The following is a 20035-nucleotide window of genomic DNA, read 5'->3' as shown; positions in this document are numbered from 1 at the left end:
ACCTGACAGTTTGTGCTTGTATGTGTGTGTGTGTATGTGTGTGTGTGTGTGTGTGTGCGCGCTCACTTCAGTTCAGTGCACAGGAAAACTGTGAGTGCACAAGACCACGCAGGTCACAGTGCAGAATCTTAGGTCAAAGCTGAACCAGGAAGTCTGTCTGTCTGCGATCGATGCTTCCAATCAGCAGTTTGGGTAATATTTAGAGACGTCCCGAGCCGATCCTAAGATTGGGTATCCGGACCGATCTGGGCATACTTTAATGGATCGGTATCAGCTAAAATGAAGCCGATCAAAGTCTGATCCCTTCTTCGCTGTACTCTACTGTGTTTTGTCCACCTCAGCCTGCTAGTGTTGCAGCTCCTCTCAATGACACCTGGGCTCTAAGGTGGGAGCATCTTTCTCCATATATGAGTGGAAATGAGAGTGTGTGACTGTGAAAAATGATTTGGTCGCACCGGTGATTGATTCGCACCCGGTTTGGCAAAAAACACAGATCCGCTAAGCTCCAACGATAACAAATCTGTAATATCTCCTCTCTCATTGGCAAAGAGCAGTGTACAAAACATTCAGGTAGCAGCTCCTCGGTTTCAGCTGCCTCTGACCGTCACTCTCATCGGTTTAAATGACAAATGTTGCCAGCGGCAGGTCACGTCAGCTGTCGCTAATTAACTTTAATTCCGTGAGTAACTTGATCACAGGCCAGAATAAACCTTGGCTGTTGTCTGGTTTGTGTGCCCTCTGCGGTCGGTGTCTGTATTCTGCCAAAGATCATTTGTGAAGGAAGTGTGACATTTGTGTTCCCGACAACTCCAACAGAGCGATACGTCTCCTCGCTAGCCGATTGCTTCGCATCAATTTCAGGAGTCACATTCTCCAGTTCAATTGTCATTCGTATCATATCAATAATTTAAGCTTATAAACTTTATAGTTTTGAACCAGAACCTGCAGCATTTGGATCAAGTAGCTCGTGAGAAACAAGGTGTTCCAAATTTAGTAGGCTACAGCTGTTATTTCAGGTGTCAGATACATATTTAATGAATATTTAGTGGTTCGGTTAAGTATCGGCTCAGGCTCGGTATATACTCAATGTTAAAGGACTCAGATCGGGATCGGGGCCAAAACAGCTTAATCGGGATATCCCTAGTAATAATCTCACTGTTCACCTTGGCTTTCTCTCGTAAATAAGTTCCTAGCTAATCTGGGCTTTGCATATGACCTGTCTGATTCCACGGATCATTCGTAACCAGATGTTTCCTGGACTGTCGACCTGCACAATCGGAACACTGCACAGCGAAGACTGCATCGGAAACCATAGACTGTATAAAAAAAAATTGACGCAGTGTCCGTGACGTCACCCATAGGTTCCTGAAGAGCCGCTGCGAAGCACAAAGTGGGCGGCGCCGGCGGCTCCGGCCGACGCCATCTTGGCAGTCCCAGACTCCGGCTAATCCAAAAATAGACAAAGAGGTGGAGCTGAGGCGGGCCGAATGACGCCTGGTTGATGAAACCACCTAGCGGGTCACCTGATAGGGCACCCACCTGTCACTCAGAGTGGCCACGTCCTTAATTATCAGTAACTTTAAGCCTTAATATAATTTAAGCAGGTGAATTATGTAAAAATTCACCTCTCACAGTTGCCATGAAGGGGAAAATGACCAATATAAATGAACCGTTTTTTTGTGCCAGGCTGTAAACATGTTTATTTCTGCGGTAGAGCTGGGCGTGTTAACGTGGGGGTCTACGGCGACTGACTCGCTTTTGAAGCAAGCCTCAAGTTGCCTTTCGAGGAACTGATTCATTTTTCAGCCCTGGAGGTTGTCGCTTGATCAGAACCACAATTCACACATGCTAACACTCACTCACACACACACACACTCTCTCTCTCTCATACACACACTCCTTTTTGTTCTTTACATGTGGTTAGATTACATATCGCGTGTTTTACTTTTGTCATCTTTGATTTTGAATATACATGCTGGTCCATTTAATGTTGCACAATAGTGAATGCTGCCAACCTCTACTATTCAAAACTCCAAAACCCTTATTATTATCAGTGATAGGAATCCTGATCAAAACTGTGAATGCGCTGTTGCCATGGCGACGGGGCGAATTTCAGAGCCGCGTCGACCAACCGACCTCCAATAATGACGCCGTGGGTGCGGCCCACCCCGACATGCAGGAGGTCGAGGGCCTGTTCATCGTTGCTTGCAGCTTTAATTAATAATGAGATTACCAAAAGCGCTGTTTGTGTGTTACAGACGCAAACCTCTGTATGCAAGCCTGTGTATGTGTGTTTCAGAGAGACAGACTGATGTTGTGCTATGTATTTGCTGGCTGGCTTCTACCATACAAAACATTCCAGTATCTGGGGGTTAGTTTATGCGTGTGTGTGTGTGTGTGTGTGTGTGTGGCATGTTCATCTGTGCTCCCCTGGAGCTGCTTCACAGTTTAATCTGAAAATGAAACACCTTGGTCTTTTAATAAGTGCTAAAATATTCCAAATATTATTCCTCCACCAGGTTGGCTCGTGTTTTTATACACTCAGAGAACACTCAGGCGTCCTTTTATACGCTGATAAAAAAAAAAAAAAAACACGTCTTCAGACTTAGAATAAGTCAGGTCAAAACTGCTTTTTAAAAATGACTGTTTTATTTACATAGTTATATTTGACCCATACAAAAGCTGATAAACTTCTAACACCAATGTTTTTCTTTACAATACTGACAATATTAGAAAGTATACCATAAGTGTTTAGATTGATTTCCTTCCTTCCAGGCAGCTACTGCTTTGTGTTTGTTTCAGTCTGCTGTACAGACTTGAAACGTAGGTGATCCATCACAGGGAAGAATTCATCTCTTTTATTTTCTGTCAAAGTTATGTTGAAGTAAGGTCACGCAGTGACTATATTGAAAACACTTGCTGTTGGTGCATTGAAGGACACTCTGACATTTGAGTGAGCTGACTCAAAAATCTACTTTAACACAACAAACAAGTAGAGGCCATCTTGCGATGGGATCACACCAGCTGCGACGCCAAATCGGTGTGTATGGTGCAGTGGAACACATGACATGAGAGAAGTGAGTTTGGCGAAACAGCTGAACTGTGCCAGATTTATTCAGTATGCCTAACCGTCCTTGCAGGGGGGGCTATTGCAGCCGGTAATAATTATGGTTAGATTAAAACAAATGTGGGCCAAGGGCGTAAAGTTGGGGTACCAATGGCCCCTTCCCTACTTCCTACCCGCCTACTTCCGGCGCCCTTGCTCAGACCACACCCATCTTCAAACTCAGCCTTCATTTTGATCTCAACTACACTCCTGTAAAGTTTCGTGACTGCATCTTGCACAGATGTGACGCAATCGCGTTGGCAAAATCTGTCCACAGACAGACATATAAACACCCAGCAAAGTGCTCAAAACTGTCTCTGTGGTAGTTCCCGCTACAGTAGCTGTCTCCAGGACCACATTTTGCCATGATGACACACACACACACACACACACACACACACAGACTCACAAGGTGAAAACAATACCAGCCATGCTGTCGCAGCTGGTAACTAGATTCAGTTTAGGGTTTGCCTTGTAGAATGGATTTTTGAATACAAAAAATGTAAGTGACTGCAATTGATGCAAGTTCATTTTCATATTGTAGTGAAATGGATACAAACCAGTGGAGGGAAGGAAGTAATCTAACAAACGTCAGAAACCATGTTAGCGGCTCTGTGAGGCTGTACTTGGGCACAGCTATGCTATGAGCTAAATGCTAACATCAGCATGCAAACATGCAACAGATAATGTTTACCATAGTAACCATCTCGAGTTCCCTTGTTAGCTAATGTCTTCACCAAATTTCACGGCAATCCATCCCAGATCAGACGGCAGGCTTGAACTGGATGTTGTCCACCAGTTCACCTACCTTGGGTTGACCATTAGTGAAAACCTCTCCTTGGACACAGAAATCGATAACAGGACTGGGAAGGCAGCAACAACACTCGGCAAACGAGCTAACAGTTAAGACCAAGATGGTAGTGCACAACGCCTGTGTTGTCAGCACACTGCTGTACGGCAGCGAGACTTGGACAACCTACGCCAGGCAGCAGAGAAGAGTCAACTCCTTCCATCTGAGAAGTCTCCGCCGCATCCTGTTTTGCTGATTGCAATCAAAACAGCGTCATATCTATCACATCAGTATTGGAGTTTTAAAAGTATACTGTATTTTAAAACCACCACAGGCTAACATTTAGTTGAAGAACAACACAGCGAATTACATTCCAAAGAGCATCAAGGAAATGATGCAACAAGTAAAATCTGCGAGCTATCATCTTTCAACAACAGTCGACCATGAGTGAGAACTTGTTATAATACTGCCATACCACAGTAGAGAACTCTATTCTTTCATTTTCATTTTCACAAGCATCCAGTCAAACTCTGCAGTCTGGAAAATACTCTTGAAAAGCAAACAGCACTGAGCAGTTGTTCCCTTCATGACTTTTTATACCCATTATTTAGATAGATCATCTGATTAAACAACATGATGACCGACCAAAAACTTAATATGGTGCATTCAAATACTATTAGTGTAAGAAGATTAGATTAGGATTACACCTAATAAATTCAACACAGAGTTAGCCACTACAAATTGAAGGAGACGCCACTTGTTGCTAAAGAGATGATCCAGCTATATTTAATACAAATCTTGTTAAGTGTTTGAGAAGGATTCGCCATAGGCAGCTGATCCACACACTTTAAACCCTCATCAATCAGAGATACACACCTCATATGTCCTCTTTCAAACACAGTCACACACATAGAAAATCACATTGAGCTTATATCACTGCGGCAGATTATCGGTCACAGAGCTTTGGATCTGTTCTGTTTTATTTTCTCTTCCTCTAATTATCATTAATCACTATTAAACGGCACATTTCGCCCACATATACACTGCGGCATCTTAATTGTGCTGCATCTTGGATTAAAATCACACCAGAACGCCACTGCACGGCTTGTTCTGAGGAAAACAAACATGCAGAAATAATATCATGAAGGAAGAAAGAAAACTAAATTTGGGATTATGTTCAATTACCAATGTAGCATGACGAGAATTAACTTAAAAAAACAGGTAGCCATGCACATCTGTGTGCATAATGTGTGTGCTTTGTGTGTGTGTGTGTGGTAGCAGGCCCTGTCTGTTTGTTAGTTTTATGGATCTACGCTCCAGTTAATCTGAAGGAGGGTGGACGGATGGATAGAAGTTGAGATGGAGAGCATCATTTCCAGCCCAGTGCTTTTAAACCCCCTCTCACCGTTAGCGCTGAACACCTCTCTTCCGCTATCGACTTGCTGTCTTCATATTTCCCTACCCCTGGGGCCAGGCCAGCCATCATGCCATAAAGAGGCTGTCATGACCCCCAGACACACACACATATACACACACACACACTCCAGAGAGCACTGGCCAGCCAAGCAAAAGTGACCCTTCACACCCAATTCAGTGTTGTCTCAAACCCTGTCCGCTCAGTGTGGCTTCCTATGCAGGCTTTATTGCAGGTTTAACAAACTGAAACCCCTGAAGCCTAAAAACATGTGGCCCCGCCAAAGGAGCCGCTAACGCACAGAAGAGCCATTAGTATTGCTTTCAATGGAAAGTTTTAGTGTGGTGATGTTGGGCTTTTCTTGTTTTGTACGCTTTTCCCCAGAGGCAAGCATAAAATTCCATTCCAGTTTTAAAGATGCTCAACATGAGCTCAAAATGGCATCAATGAACATATTTGTTCTGATACCTAGTTCCATTTTTAGATCCGATTCCAGGTTGGCAAAATGAATCATCTATCAAACTTTCTTTTTCTGTTTTAGCAATAAAGAGCAAAGAACAAAACATTGAAGTTGCAGGCTTCTCATTTTTAGCCAGAGCTGATCGTCACTTCTACTGGTTGAAATGCAGATTACATCAGCTGTAGATGTTTAACGTTAATTCCATAAACAACTGTCTGTCTGTACTCGGCCAGAGATTCTTAAACAATAAAGTTAATTTCATCAATTTATGTATTCTGAATTTCCGAGTTAAACTGCATTTCATAACAAGAGTCTACAGCTACACTAGCAGCTGTACTTTCCACTAAATGCTAACATTAACGTGCTTAATGTTTAGCAGGTTTTTTCCCCATGTTTATCATCTCAGATTAGCATGTTGGCATGTTAACATTTGGTAATAAGCATTAACAAAAAGTGCAGCTTTGGCTAATGGGAATGTCATAAACCAAACTGGACAAATGTATTGGACAAACTAAAATTTTGACCTGATGATGGCGCAAGATGAAAAGTCAGAGGTTCATCAAAGTTACAATTCATTCTCATTGTACATTAATTGTATTAATGTACCACATTTCATGGCAATCCATGTAATAGTTAAGATATATAACTCAAAGCTATAAAACTCAAATGTTGCCCTCATGGTAGGAACACAGTCAAAGTCAGGGGATCCCCAAAGTCAGCAGGATACACCCTGTGAGGACCATGAATGTTTGTACAAAATGTCATGACTATTGACCAATAAACAATTGCTGATATATTTTAGTCCGGACCAAAGTGGTGGGGCGACCGGCCGACATTGCCATCTCGAGAGCTACGCCACTAACGTAGCTAAAACGTTTCAGCATGGAAGCTCACTTGGAGGCAGCGGCGGATCAAAAGGTAGAGCAGGTTGTCCACTAATCATAGGGTTGGTGGTTTGATCCTCAGCACCTTCTGTCCAACCGTCAAATTGTCCTTGAACAAGACACTGAATCCCATATTGCGCTCAATGGTTAGGCCAACGCCTTGCATGGTAAATTGCTGCTATGTGTGATTGTGAGTATGTGTGGGATTTGGTCAATGAAGAGGCAAATTGTGCTTTGGAATAAAAGCACTATATAAATGCAGTCTATCTGACTTAAAAATATGTTAACTGAAAGGTCCATTAAGTAGCTTTTCGGAGCTTTCAACCCCATTTCAGCTTTCCTCAGTTAATGGAGCTGTCTCAAACGCCATCACATGACCTAAGTGTGGAACTTTGGTCATGAGGAGTCAGCCAGAGAAAGATCAAGGAGGACGTTCACATCTGATGCCAAAAACAGGGGTTACCATCTTCCCTCCATATAAGGCTACTTGTTATCACGTGACCAAGTTTCTCATCAAACAAAGCTGAATAAAGATCTCAACTGGATCTTTGAGTTTCCAACTTTAGTTAAATGAAATGAAAAGCTGAACCTAATTAGATTTGATAAGGGATTTGGATTTGATAAGCAGATTCAATACTGGATTCTGATTAGATGAAGTGCTATTGAACCCCAACCCTAATTTGTACTAACTCAATGATACTGATAATATCTGTCACACCCTATTATATAATCTGTCTGCATCTCTTGTCACCATCGCAATCTGTTCAATAGACTCCAGGAATTAGTGTTATGGCCAAATCTTAACAGACTGTACCTGTGAGATGGTTGGAGGTGTTACTGTATTCAGTAGTTAGTGTGAGTCTGTTTGAACAGCTTATTCTTCAACTATTTCTGTCTCTAATTAGGACCTCTACTTTCTCCCTCTTTTGCTCTGCATCTCCCTCTCTTTTCATTTCCATTTGGCAGACATTCCCACTTTACACTGGCCTTTTATTGCCCACAACCAGCAGCAAACTTTGTGCAATTTGTCATTGAGGGAGTGTGGATGAGTTCTTTTGGCTGCCTCTGCCGCTCTCACCTAAAAATCTAATCAGATCATCGTAGGGCCGTAATCACTTCCTCTCTCGCCTTGATTGCATTTATAGACGTTCTGTCGCTCTGTGCTCCCCTAATCGAGCATTTCATAATTACTCTCCTCCTACATTTGTTTATTTATATCCTCCAGTACAGTAGGTGCCAAGTCCTTTGCCAATGAGTGAGGCTGAGAAGTTTATGGAGGTGGGGAGAGAAACAGTAAGCCTTTGGGATGGATCTGAAAATCATTTCCACCCTTTGTGCTTGAAATAAGTGCTTTACCGCCTTGCTATTCATAGCAGTTCATTGTGTATATTACTATTAAAATTTAGAAGTACTACAGTCCAAAGGCAAAAGCTTCAGGTTATAGTAGTATGGCTATAAGATTTAGGTAATGAGTAGTGGCGAGTTTATCAGTTTTTGTAACAACTATTCAAATATCAGGACTCCGCAGTAGTACTGCAGTTATGCAGAATTAAAGGTGTTGGTAGGGAAATCTACTTACATTTCTCTGTAGGAACCAACACATCCTCATACCTAAACAACAGAATAGGTCGATTGCCAACGACTCCCAAAACGACATATATGACCGTTCCCCAAAACAGCGACAGGCGTGACGTTAAACACGTGGTTAACGTTGTGAAACGGTCGCAGTTTGGTTAGGTTTAGGCAACAAAACTACTTGGTTAGGTTTAAGAAAAGATGATGGTTTGGGTTAAAATCCGTGCGTTACGTCAGTGACGTGACGTGTGCACGGGACACGAACCCCGGTCTCTTGGGTCAAAGTCCTGGGTTAGTTGAACCGCAACATCCCAGTTCATGTCACCCCATCTCTTTTCCCACCATTTCCTGTTGTCTCTCTACTGTCAACTTACTTGTAAAGGCATAAAATGATAACAAAAATATACTTTAAAAAATATATATATAACTATATCATTGCTGGCTTTAAACTTCCTGTTCATGTGCTGTTTGTCAGAAGAGGTTTTAAAACCGTGGGCTCCTCTTTCAGCAGTTTCCACTTTTATGAGTTGGAAAGTGGGCGGTACCGCCTGCCCTCGTCCAAACATCATTAAAAGACAGGAGTATTGAACAGCTGGAGTGGATGGAGCATCTGCGTCAGTGAAACATTAACCTCATACTGGGAGATGGTTTGCTGCTCTCACCTCAGCCTGAGAGCAGGCTGGCCTTGGATCAAATGATGACAGAATCCTCGTCTCTTTATGTCCCTCTTATTACTTCTATCCACATCTATTTCGACTATAAAAATGTTCCAAACGCCAGCTTCTTGCATTACATTGAGTTTCTCTGTGAATCCATGGGAGAGATTTGATCCCATATTGATTTTCCCTTTTAAATCGTCTGACATAATGTAGCAGGCAGGAAGGATTTAGGTGAATGAGGGACTCTTGACATGAAGCAACTGAGATATAGATTATCTAGAAGGGTTTACAACTCCAAGGTTTCCTATACTATTTTGAACTCACTGTGGAGATCAATCTCGTGTCTCATTATCATATTGTTTAAGTTGTCTGGCTAAAAATGTCAGATTATGATTTTATCTCTGCATGTGCTCTCTGTATGTTCCAGGTTCAGCTGATCCACTACAATCACGAGCTGTACACAAATTATACAGAAGCTGCTAAAAGCCCCAATGGACTGGTCATAGTGTCTATATTCATGAAGGTAAGTCTCATACACATGTTTAACTGCCAATGTGTAGGCTGTATTCACTCGCAAGCATTGAATTGTTTTGATGTCATGACCCAGCAGCTGCTATGATGACATTTTGTAATGGGTTATAGCTTGGAAATCCAACAGAATACTAATTGTTGCATTGGAGTTTTCTACATTCCTCTATAGCTACTGAATTTGAGTCACCAGCTACAATGGCTGTACAAGGAACTTGACCTGGTTTAATCAGTGTTTAAGCATTACAGGACAGCTACAGTATATAATACACAGATGGAACATGTAGTGCAAAACGGAACAGCACTTAACATCGACATCGTGTTCAGTACAGACGAGACTGAGTTAAAGGTGGACCAAGTGTTCATTCAAGTGTTTCCGTGTAGCAGCACAGACATGGTCACAAACATGTTTTCCATCCTAAGCCTTCTCAGGCTGTGAAAAAAAAACGTCTGGAAAAGCATTTAGATTTAAGTTATTGAACCCAAATGATGCAATTTTTGTCTCATCTTGCAACCTTCGCACAGATGTCATACATATACTGCTGGAATCAGCACAACTCGTTCCAGTGACAGCTGTTCCTACACTGCCGTTGAAGAATGTTACAAATCATATAAAAAGAGATCTTGCCTCACAATCATCAAATGTATACATTTTCTTCAGTATCAAACGTAATCCAGCAGATTGTTGTCTGCATATCAAATTTAGGGGGAAAAACAAACAGCGCTTGGTTGCAAACCATAGCTAACTGGCTGACTCCATGGCAACATTACACTTCAGGTTTTCATATTCATTCCAAAGGAAAGTAAGAAAAAGAAAAACAATGGGCCTTTTTCCTGGCAGACATTTTGACTTGTCATAAAAGCAGTGGTGTTACTAATAATGTTAACGATGGCTCTGTCTCTGCTTTTCCTGATATGACGTGTCAAAATGTCTGCCAGGAAAAAGGTCTCCTGAAGCAGCTAAACAGAATTCAGACATCATTCATTTTATTATTTACACCTGTGTTTTCCTACTGTGACATGTCAAAGTGTCTTCTGTGAAGACGGCCTATTGGAAATTCCATGAAAATGTACACTTGTTTTACACATTAGTACATTTATTTTACAATGCTTATTCACATAATGTCAGACACTCTCCTACTTTTTGTATATATATATATATTGCGTGTTCTCCCCGTGCCTGCTGTCTGCATGGGTTTCCTCCACAGTCCATGCAGGTTGGCATCAGTGACTCTAAATTGCCCATAGGTGTGAATGTGAGCGTGAATGGCTGTTTGTCTCTATGTGTCAGGCCTGTGATTGACTGGCAACCTGTCCAGGGTGTACCCCGCCTGTCGCCCAATGTAAACTGGAATCGGCTCCAGCTCCCCTACAAGCCTCTAAAAAGGATAAGATTTTTCAGTACTGTATTATTGTATTGATTACATTAATGAAACAGATGGCCGAGGCATGTCTTAGGACTCGTATTCAGCCACGGAAACAAAAGTATTGTATTACTCAAAAGACTCCACCAAGTCTTTTTAGACAACTTTACATTAAACGTAAAAAGTATTCACTTAAAGCTGGAGTGCGGGACTTTTACATGAATGTCCGTTATATTCAAGCCCTTGCCAAACGAGTTCACACAATGCTGATTAGGCCTATCACCGGCAGGTAAATCTCTCTGTATTTGGGAATATACCGGAGTTTTAAAATCTGATGACTGTGGCGACATTCGTGCGCTGTCGCACCGGTAATGATGCGTTTTACGCCAACCAGCAATGATTGGTTTGCCAGAGTGGAAGTGGGGAGCATCCCAGAGCCATGTACAGAGCTCCGCCATTGCTCTAAAAAGAAAGGCCCATTGGATGTTTATATGTCAATAATGTTTATTATTGAGCATAGTTTATTGTTTGATTTGTTTATTATGATTGTATAGTTTGTGTTAATATGCGTTGCCAACGTTTTATTGTATGCAGTCGTGCCAATAAAGCCATTTGAACTGAAACTGAACGCAGATGACACAACTCTCTCTCTACATGGCTCTGGAGCTACCATTGCGCCGCAGTAGGCTACAGCAGCTAGGAGTAAAACCTAAGAAGCTCCAAGAAAAGTGTCTGATGCTCCAGATAAAAAAGAAACTCGGCGTTCAGAGGAAGGATCGCTGTCAAAAAAAGAAAGCGATTGACGGCGGACAAACACGGATAACCATTGGTGTAGCTTTAGCTTTTCCGTGTTGGAGAGTGCTGAGACGGACTGAGGCAGACACAGATGTGGTGTTACTGCTCTTTGGTTGGTTAAATATCTGGAGTAGACTCTGTAGCTATTCCATTTACTCTACCTAAATAATGGATTATTGCCTTGGAACTGTGGAAATTTCTCTGTATTTTTGTACCTATTTCTGAAGACGAGCCTGGGGCGAGCTCACTGTAGGCACATCTTACATCATAGGCACGCGTCAATAATGTTTGTGTAATTACTTTTACTGCAAGAAGGGGGAGACAAAAGTTCCGCACTCCAGCTTTAAATGAACAGATGTGAGCTTTTGCAAGGCTTTTATGACAGAGTTGACCAAATAATAATTTGACAAGGAAAAAATAAGTTTCAGCCTAGTTGTTTTAAACTTAGATGTTATTTGGTTTTGCCTGTCATATCAGTCATTGTGTGTCAAGCCTGTTGAACTCCTAGCCCCATCAATTTTAATGACATGACACAACCAATGGTCAATACTAATTGGAGAAGAAGAGAGGTCGAATCAGTGGAATACATCCTTTAAGTTTTTGTTGGGGAAAACTGCCCATCACTGCCCATTGATATTTTTTATCAAATAAAAAGTAGTCCCAGAACATGTTCCACTCACTTGCCAAGTGATGCCATTTCTAGCCTCATTCTGAAAATAGCCTAGGCAAGACATGTAGTGTCTGTGCCACATGCCTGAAAATAAAGGGAGTGAAAACAGAGCAAGAGTCAAATTATGTCAAATATGGACCCAATTTAGAGGTGATTTTGTTTGGTTCTCATTTCACAGATTTGTCTAAGTGTCTGTCGATGTCCATATTCAACTTAATGGTATCATGGTTGATTCTAGTTGTTGTTAGTATTCTGATCTCATGTACCTTTAAGACCCAAAATAGGCTGATTATCTGTGTTTGTATCTAGTAGCCACATATTGGTTTAAAAGAAATCTGTCAGGAGCTGAATTGTCCTTCAGGTCTCAGTGCTCCCACCCCTCCGCTCTCCTGCTTCCTCTGTGGCTTTGCCTGAAATCTTCTAAATGTTCAACTTACGACTCACAAACAATTAGCAATCCAATTATCCTACAGAGGGAAACATTGTGCTTCTTGGCTTTGTGTCAGCGGTGGTGGCAGTACTCCCCTGTCGCTTTGTTGTCTATGAGAGGGCTCCATCTTGAATGAGAGGCTCAGAGATCAGAGAGGCAGCCAACGTCCTCAGCACTGTGCGCACTAAGGCTGAAAAGTTCAGCTGCTAACTGTTAATTAGCTCCCCATTGTCAATGGGATCATCATTTAGTCTTGAAGAGACAGAAGAGACGCTGACCTGGGTCAACTCTCCTCGACTCCCCCCCTAACCAGCAGGAGAGTGTGTCGGAGGACATATCAGAGAGGAGCCGAGCTTTGGAAGTGGAGTGCTGCAGGTGTGGATTCTGGATACGACAGTCTGAGGAATTGGCCCTAACAGCACCATGCAGCTCTGCCCTGCTGTTAGGCCATAGAAAATATGTATAATATAATGATACTACCCATGTGTTGCTGTTTAGAAATCTATTAATTGCATCTTAAAGGTGACACACAGATTATGAACACAATAGACTAGTGAAGTCAGGAGAATTTTCCAGCGTCCATGGTTTCAGAAATGAAAATCCTGTTCAGTTGGAGCACTCCCAAGACCTGAACAGACATTAAACTCATCCAGTTGAATCATCAGTACAAAAGATACAAAACTGTGTTGTTTAATAAAAAGGTACAAGCCTGTTTAAATTCACATTCATCACATTCTCGGCCAATGTTAGATGGTGGTGCAGTGTTTTGCTCCCAATTGCAACAAAAAAGCGTTCTGAATTTTCTAGAGCTCGGATTCCAGCCTCTGGCGGGCTTCTTCTCTGTAGCGACAGCAGCTAAGGCTAATCGGTACCATAGTACTTAGAGACTTACATTATTCCATTACATTACATGATTCCTCATAAGCAAAGTTGAAAATTCCTTCCCAGCGAAATGAGACCATACCTTTGCTCCATTTTCCTAAATTTAATTGTGGTGTCATTATCAGACTGAAGGGGGAAGTCTTTCTTCCTGCCATCTTGCCACTGTACTGTATAGCTTCTTTCCAGTCTTCCGACCACTCACAGCGCTTTACACTGCATATCACATTCACCCCATTCACACACTGATGTCCTTGTATCTTGCCCATGAGGTTGGGGGAAGCTGGGATCGAACTGCAGATAAGCCACCGCTGCCTGCCACTAGTTCCTGACCCCACATTGTGTAGTATTTGATTTAAAATTAGTAGTAGTGTTCGTGGTCACTAACCTGCAAAGCTGTCCAATACAGTTTTAAGATTAAACCTTTGTGAAAGAATTCTTAATTATACCAAAAAGGGTTCCGAACCATTTTCCAGTACTACGTTGATCCCTTTTTCTACGCTTTGGATAAATGCTCTAGCACGACATTCTTTAAAAGACATTGCAGCAGTGCTAATTCAGAAGTAGTGAAGTCTAGGCAAGACAATTTTGTTAACGCCCACATGTCAAAAAAAAGTTTCAGTGATAGCCAAAGAGATTTTAAAAAAAAATCACACTCACACAATTGCACTCACCTGACGCCCACTCACACACCCTCCCAACTGATTTTCTGCTAATGTCTCACCGCTCCCACTGTCTTAAGCGTGTTTTACCAGGTCACACTCTTCAATAGTAGCACTGAGCTGTCAGGTGGTAATTAGCCACATTTTTCTCAGGGCAGAAGCTAATTTTTCTCACTTTCCAGTGACTCATGCTTTCCAAGGCCTTGTCAGATTTCCGATCCCATCGCTGTGACTCAGAATGCCAGGAAGGGCCCCCATTCGTGGAGTTGTGAGGCACCATTAAGTACAGCAGTGTGTGACTGCAGCTACGAGGGGACCTCTGCGGAAACCAGACACACAATAGAGAGACACCGGGGCAGGCTTTTACTGTGAATGCAAGGCCATTTCACTCAGTGATTCACTCATTTGATTGTCGATTGATGTAACAGCAAGAAATATGAGAATCTTCAAGATGTGTCTTGTGGTTATCTTGTATCTGATCCACATTCAGCCATATGGTGCTAAATCTGTACTTTTCTCACACCTAATGCAGACATTCCTGATGTGGAAGAGACAGATTGACTGAATCCCTGCTGGTGCTTTTCTAGAAAAACACTGAAAATGAGAGAGACAGAAAGTAGGAAAACTAGTGAACAGCATGAGTGGCTGGTAAAGGCATAATGCCTGCCTGAAGAGCACAGGGAACAGGTCAAAGACTAAGTAATTTCATCTGCAGTGAGGGGTGGAGGAGGACAAGCACATCTCTTTTTAATCACTTCGCCCAAAGACATCTCGACAATTAGAGTTGTGAAGTCCAACTAGCATGAGTGAGGGATAGATGGAGTGGAGAGGAAGGCAGAGAGGAGTCAAAGAAGGGCGCGAGGGTGGACGTGAAGTGTGAGGTGCTTCCTCCAGCTATTCACTTCTCAGACTTCACTGAACAATGGAATCGGTCAAGCAGAGTAATAGCGGAGATAGGAATAAAAAGTGGCTCTACAGCTTCTGGGGGCAGTTAATGTGGTGCAGTTAGGTGACTAGTTTGAGCAGATTTTCACTCAAGTCTCCGCAGTCTTTGACAGAGATCACCGAATCATCATGGTGGCAGGGTTTAACAATCTCATGTCTGCTATATTTTAGCCAGCCCAGTATCCTAGGAATTATGAACATATTAGACGATTCCACACCTCAAGATTTCCATCCAAAGCCCACATTCAGTGCCAGTGTAAGACGTAGTTTCCCTTTATGTAGCTAGGTGGAAAGTAAGGGCGTGGAGGTCAGAGCGAGTATCTGAAAGTTGAAAGCGAGTCTGAATTTCATGCAGGAGACACTGACCTGCAATTAGCATCCGCCTTTTATTACTATTAGTGACCGCAATCGTTCCTTAACCTTTAGCATAGTGTAGCTCCCATGTGCAGATATTGTTGAAAGCAAGAATTTAAAAAATCCAGGGTTGATTTCACCAGACCAACTTCAATGTGTGTTTGAATACAGCTGATTTGCATCAAGTAGATTTACTATAATGTTCAGGGTGAAACAAGGGTGCAATGTGATATCTATCATCAATTACAGGGAATGTTCTTTGTTGTTAGCAGCATGTGTTTCCAGGGCAACTAATGGAAAATCCACACAATAAACAGCTCCCAACCAATTACACCTTAGAGCAGTTTGTACACTGTTGTCCTGTTAGGCTCCTTCCATTGTCACCACCACCCTTTTCACCAATTAGCTGCACGCTTACTATAGCTGTGTGCTCTGTAATAGTCTTAGTGTCCTAATACCCTGCACAGCTGTTGTGAAGAAGGTGTCATCTTAATGCTTATCTGCTGTTCTTTCAAGCATCCACTGTTGGGGAAACTGTAAAATGTTGTACAACTGGTTAAAAGCATGCAGAAAACCATTTGTTCATCGGCGAGCCAGTTGCTGTGGTGTAACATGAATTCAGTTCAGTTATTTACTCCTCTTTATAAACACTCTCTCATCGACACCAACACTTATGTGTGGGATGTGGCCATATGGTTGAAATCAATATCACAATATTAATGAGTATATTTTTGTGTAATGTATATATGCTTAATGTATGCAAAAATCACATATAAAATGTATGCATACAAATGTATGCAAAATCACATAAATTGTCAAACTGGGGTTCATTGAAACTCGCCGTTATACTTTGCATCAGAAAAAACTCTTCACAAACATATCTAAGCCCTCTGCTTTAGGCCACAATTCACCCCATTCACTTCCCTACATCTTACAACCTACAGAAATGTGGCACTTCCTTGACACAAAAAAATGTTGCCGCTCAACATAATTCAGGCAGCATCTCCATTTCCCTAAAATTGTATTTTGAGATATAGTAGTATGTAAATGTTATTTCTGGGAGAAAGGGTTGAATGAAAAGAAATAAACAGGGACTGTCACAATTCGGGTTCTTGACAACAAGGAAGAGGACCCAAATGCAGACACAGTGACAGAGTACGTAGAATACAGGAACTTGACTTGGATTAATGGTCAAAAAACCTGTTTACAGTCCAAAGAGGCAAAAAGGTCTGATAGGTGTAAGGCAGGAGGCAGGTCACAGACAGGTAGCAGGTTTTCAGAACAGGTAACTGGCAGGCAGACACAGAGTCCAGAGAACAGACAGGAACAGGGAACTGGAACAGTTGGACTACAATGGAAATTAGTTTCCATGAACTATGAGCTATAGACTGAACTACCATTGTACTGAAATTTCTCTTTATTTATAGGAAAATGCCAAATTAACAATTGATATATATTATGTCAGAACTGCTGTCCTTCTTGTTTATTAATTTTCATAAGATTAGAAGATCATTACCACTATCATGTCTCTGCGTGAAAGAGATAGTTTGGGTATTTTAAGTGAGGTTGTATGAAGTACTTATCCATAGTCAGTGTATTACCTACGTTACAGTAGACGGCAGTCAGCTCGCCCCCCGTTTGGAGTGGACAGGAGTCTCGGCAAGGAAGCGGAGGAATGCAGTGCTGTGGACGGGGTCAGCAGAAAAACGTATTTTAGCCACAAAAAGGCCCACCTCAAATAATCGCTATCAGTTTAAGCGTACGCTATACTAAGAATATTTTCACCGCTTTACCTCACTGTCAGACAGCCTTTTTCTTTGGCACTAACCGTTCCTATAGACGGCGCTATAGACGGGCGGCAATTAGCTTAGCATTAAGACTGGAAGCGGGGTAAACAGCTAGCCAGGCTCTGTACAAAGTTCAAAAATAGGCCTACTAACACATTGTATCTTGTTTTTTAACACAAAGAAATGTAAAAACGAAAATTTGTGGTTTTAGGGAGAATTACTTCCTGGAACTGTTTAGCTAGGCTAACCAGGTCCTGACTCTAGCTATGTACTTAACGCACAGCATGTAAGTGGTATTCTTCTCATATAACTCTCAGAAAGACAGGGAATAAGTGTATTTCCCAAAATGTTCCTTCCTGTAACATGACTTCAGTATGTAGCTAATTGTTCACTTTTTATGTTACTGTTACACTACTGTGCAATGTGACATTTGTCTGGTGGCTGGGAAGAGGCAAAAAGGTGCTTAAAGTAGAGTGGAAGCTAACATGTAGCGGGGTCACTGGCAATGATCTCGCCATATTCAGCTCTGATAGAATAAAACTTGTTTTTCCATTATAAAGTCATGTTAGGACAAGAATACAATGCATTTTCTATTTTAAAAGATGGATTATGTTTTGTCATGGCAGCAGTGTGTGTCTGTGAGCTGTTTTTAATGGTTTCTTGAAAACAGTGGGAGCCTTTGTTTTCCAGAAGGCAAAGCAGCAGTACAAGAGAGTGTAGGATCTTCTGACTGTGCAAAATACATCAGTGGGTTTAGACATTTCATGGGCATTAAAGGTGATAGATTAAGAAATACACTTGCATTATACTTTAAAGTACTGAACTGAGTAGATTAAAAAATATTCTTTAATTTTAGATGGACTCAATTCTTAACATGATCAGTGTTTTAATTTAACCTCACCCTTTTTTACTCTCTCTTTCTCTCTTTTAATCCAGATTGCTGAGACATCAAACTCATTCCTGAATCGAATGCTGAACAGAGACACCATCACAAGAATAACATATAAAAGTAAGTAAGGGTTCTCTCCGGGTTCTCCGGCTTCCTCCCACCGTCCAAAGACATGCATGTGTAGGTTAATTGATAACTCTAAATTGCCCGTATTGAATGAATGTGAGAGTGAATGGTTGTCTGTCCTTGTCTGTGTCTGTGTTAGCCCTGCGACGAGTTGGCCACTGTCCAGGGTGTACCCTGCCTAAGGCCCAAAGTCACTGGGATAGGCTCCAGTCACCCGCGACCCCTAACGGGACCAAGCGGTAGAAAATGGATGGATGGATGGATGGATATGTCCAGTAATCTAAATGACTAAACATCTTTACTAATTAGGTTTGAAACACCAATTAACCGCTCAATAAGCCTTGCCTCCTTTAGTAACACCTGTCAAACTTTCCATTCCCACGTGGCATATATGCAGTTCACGGTGCTAATGGTGACAGATTTCCCACTTGAAATTCTTAGTAATTTTTGAAAGAAAGGGTCTTTTATTTCAGACAAAAGCAGCTTCTCATTTCTAGCCTGCGACTTTCAGTTTGGTCAGCATCGGCACCAGCTGATGATCCACGTAGAAGAGACATGGAAATAAAGAAACAGCATCCTTCTCGTATCGCAGTGTGGAGCTAATTAACTAGTCCAAGTATTATAATTATGACAGGGAAAACATACTTTACCAACAACAACATAATCCTGTTTTGCTGCTTAGCTTACATATTTGGACAAGCAAGACAGAGGTTAGATTCATGCTTTATGGTTTGTTAAAACTGAAACAATATGTTTCAGTATGTTCCAGTTATAACATTACAGGAGATGAGGGCTAACCAATGTGTTTGGTAATGTAACGCTAGTGGAGATAACGAGGTTAGCTGGGGTTGTTGAAGCGGAAACTTTCCCAAATTCAATAGAGCAGGACAGAGCCGCTAGCATTAGCCTAAACGCTGATAAAGTAGCATCCAGGACAGGCTCACACATTGTGGGGAAATACTACGCAGTGAATGTGCTGGTCTTTACTTAATCTCTAACCCCACTAATTAGTGAAACACAGCTGGCCTTGGAAGTAAAGCTTGATTAGGTTACTACTGTAAATAGTAAGCTAGTTACGGACATGCTAATGTTTGCAGATTATGTTAGAGCAGACAAACACTGTTTAATCCATGCCATACACTTTTGCTTTTGTATTTTTGGTTTTCGTAAAAAAAAAAAAAAGAAACCGCAACCCAAACTCTTTATAAGCATACTGTATGTAGAGTGTCTTTACTATATTTATATACATATATGTATCTTTATTTGTTCAGCAGTCAAATTGTGTGTGGGGGTTTTTTAAACAAACTTTTTTTGATAACTCGAAGCATCAATATTTCATTTCAAAGTGGTAATTGATGGGATGCTGCAGGATGGGGACGGGGACGGTGAGATTCCTGCATGGGAACTCTTGATGGCTGGAGGAGGCTGTTGCTGAGGCAGCATGTTAGGCAGCAGTCCATCTGCACTCCAGGGGTTTCCCTCTGCCAGCCTGCCATACTGGAGAGGCGGCATCAGCACGGAGATCGCCCGGGGCTAGCTTGAAAAAAAGAGACAAATAATTGGATTAATGGGGGGGAGCAGTGAGTGGCTGGATAAACGCACTGACCCCTTGTGGCTGGGAGGAGTCTCAGAGGCACCGGGAAGAGCAGAGGGAGGGGGGGCCTCCAGGTCCATCTGGAGGAGCTGGAGAGGAGCATGGATTCTGACAGCTGTCAGAA

The 20035-nt window shown here is 41.9% G+C and overlaps 1 protein-coding gene and 1 long non-coding RNA gene across 3 annotated transcripts in view; one reads left to right on the top strand and one right to left on the bottom strand.

Annotated features, from left to right (window-relative positions):
• Positions 1-20035, bottom strand: part of LOC122867730 — a 61290-nt gene that overhangs the window by 1484 nt on the left and 39771 nt on the right. Inside the window, exons 2-3 of one of the 2 annotated variants that reach the window (XR_006375979.1) lie at positions 19624-19854; positions 17117-17198 (exon numbers count right to left, since the gene is read on the bottom strand). This is a non-coding gene — a long non-coding RNA (uncharacterized LOC122867730). The remainder of the gene's footprint in view (positions 1-17116; positions 17199-19623; positions 19855-20035) is intronic. The other variant, XR_006375980.1, reaches the window with a different exon arrangement.
• Positions 1-20035, top strand: part of ca10a (carbonic anhydrase Xa) — a 223912-nt gene that overhangs the window by 196590 nt on the left and 7287 nt on the right. Inside the window, exons 6-7 of the mRNA XM_044178891.1 lie at positions 9316-9411; positions 18239-18311. Of these exons, the coding sequence (XP_044034826.1) occupies positions 9316-9411; positions 18239-18311 (169 nt within the window). The remainder of the gene's footprint in view (positions 1-9315; positions 9412-18238; positions 18312-20035) is intronic.

Source organism: Siniperca chuatsi, linkage group LG20 (assembly GCF_020085105.1).
Source record: "Siniperca chuatsi isolate FFG_IHB_CAS linkage group LG20, ASM2008510v1, whole genome shotgun sequence".
NCBI lineage: Eukaryota > Metazoa > Chordata > Actinopteri > Centrarchiformes > Sinipercidae > Siniperca > Siniperca chuatsi.
This window is presented reverse-complemented; position numbering and strand designations above follow the sequence as displayed.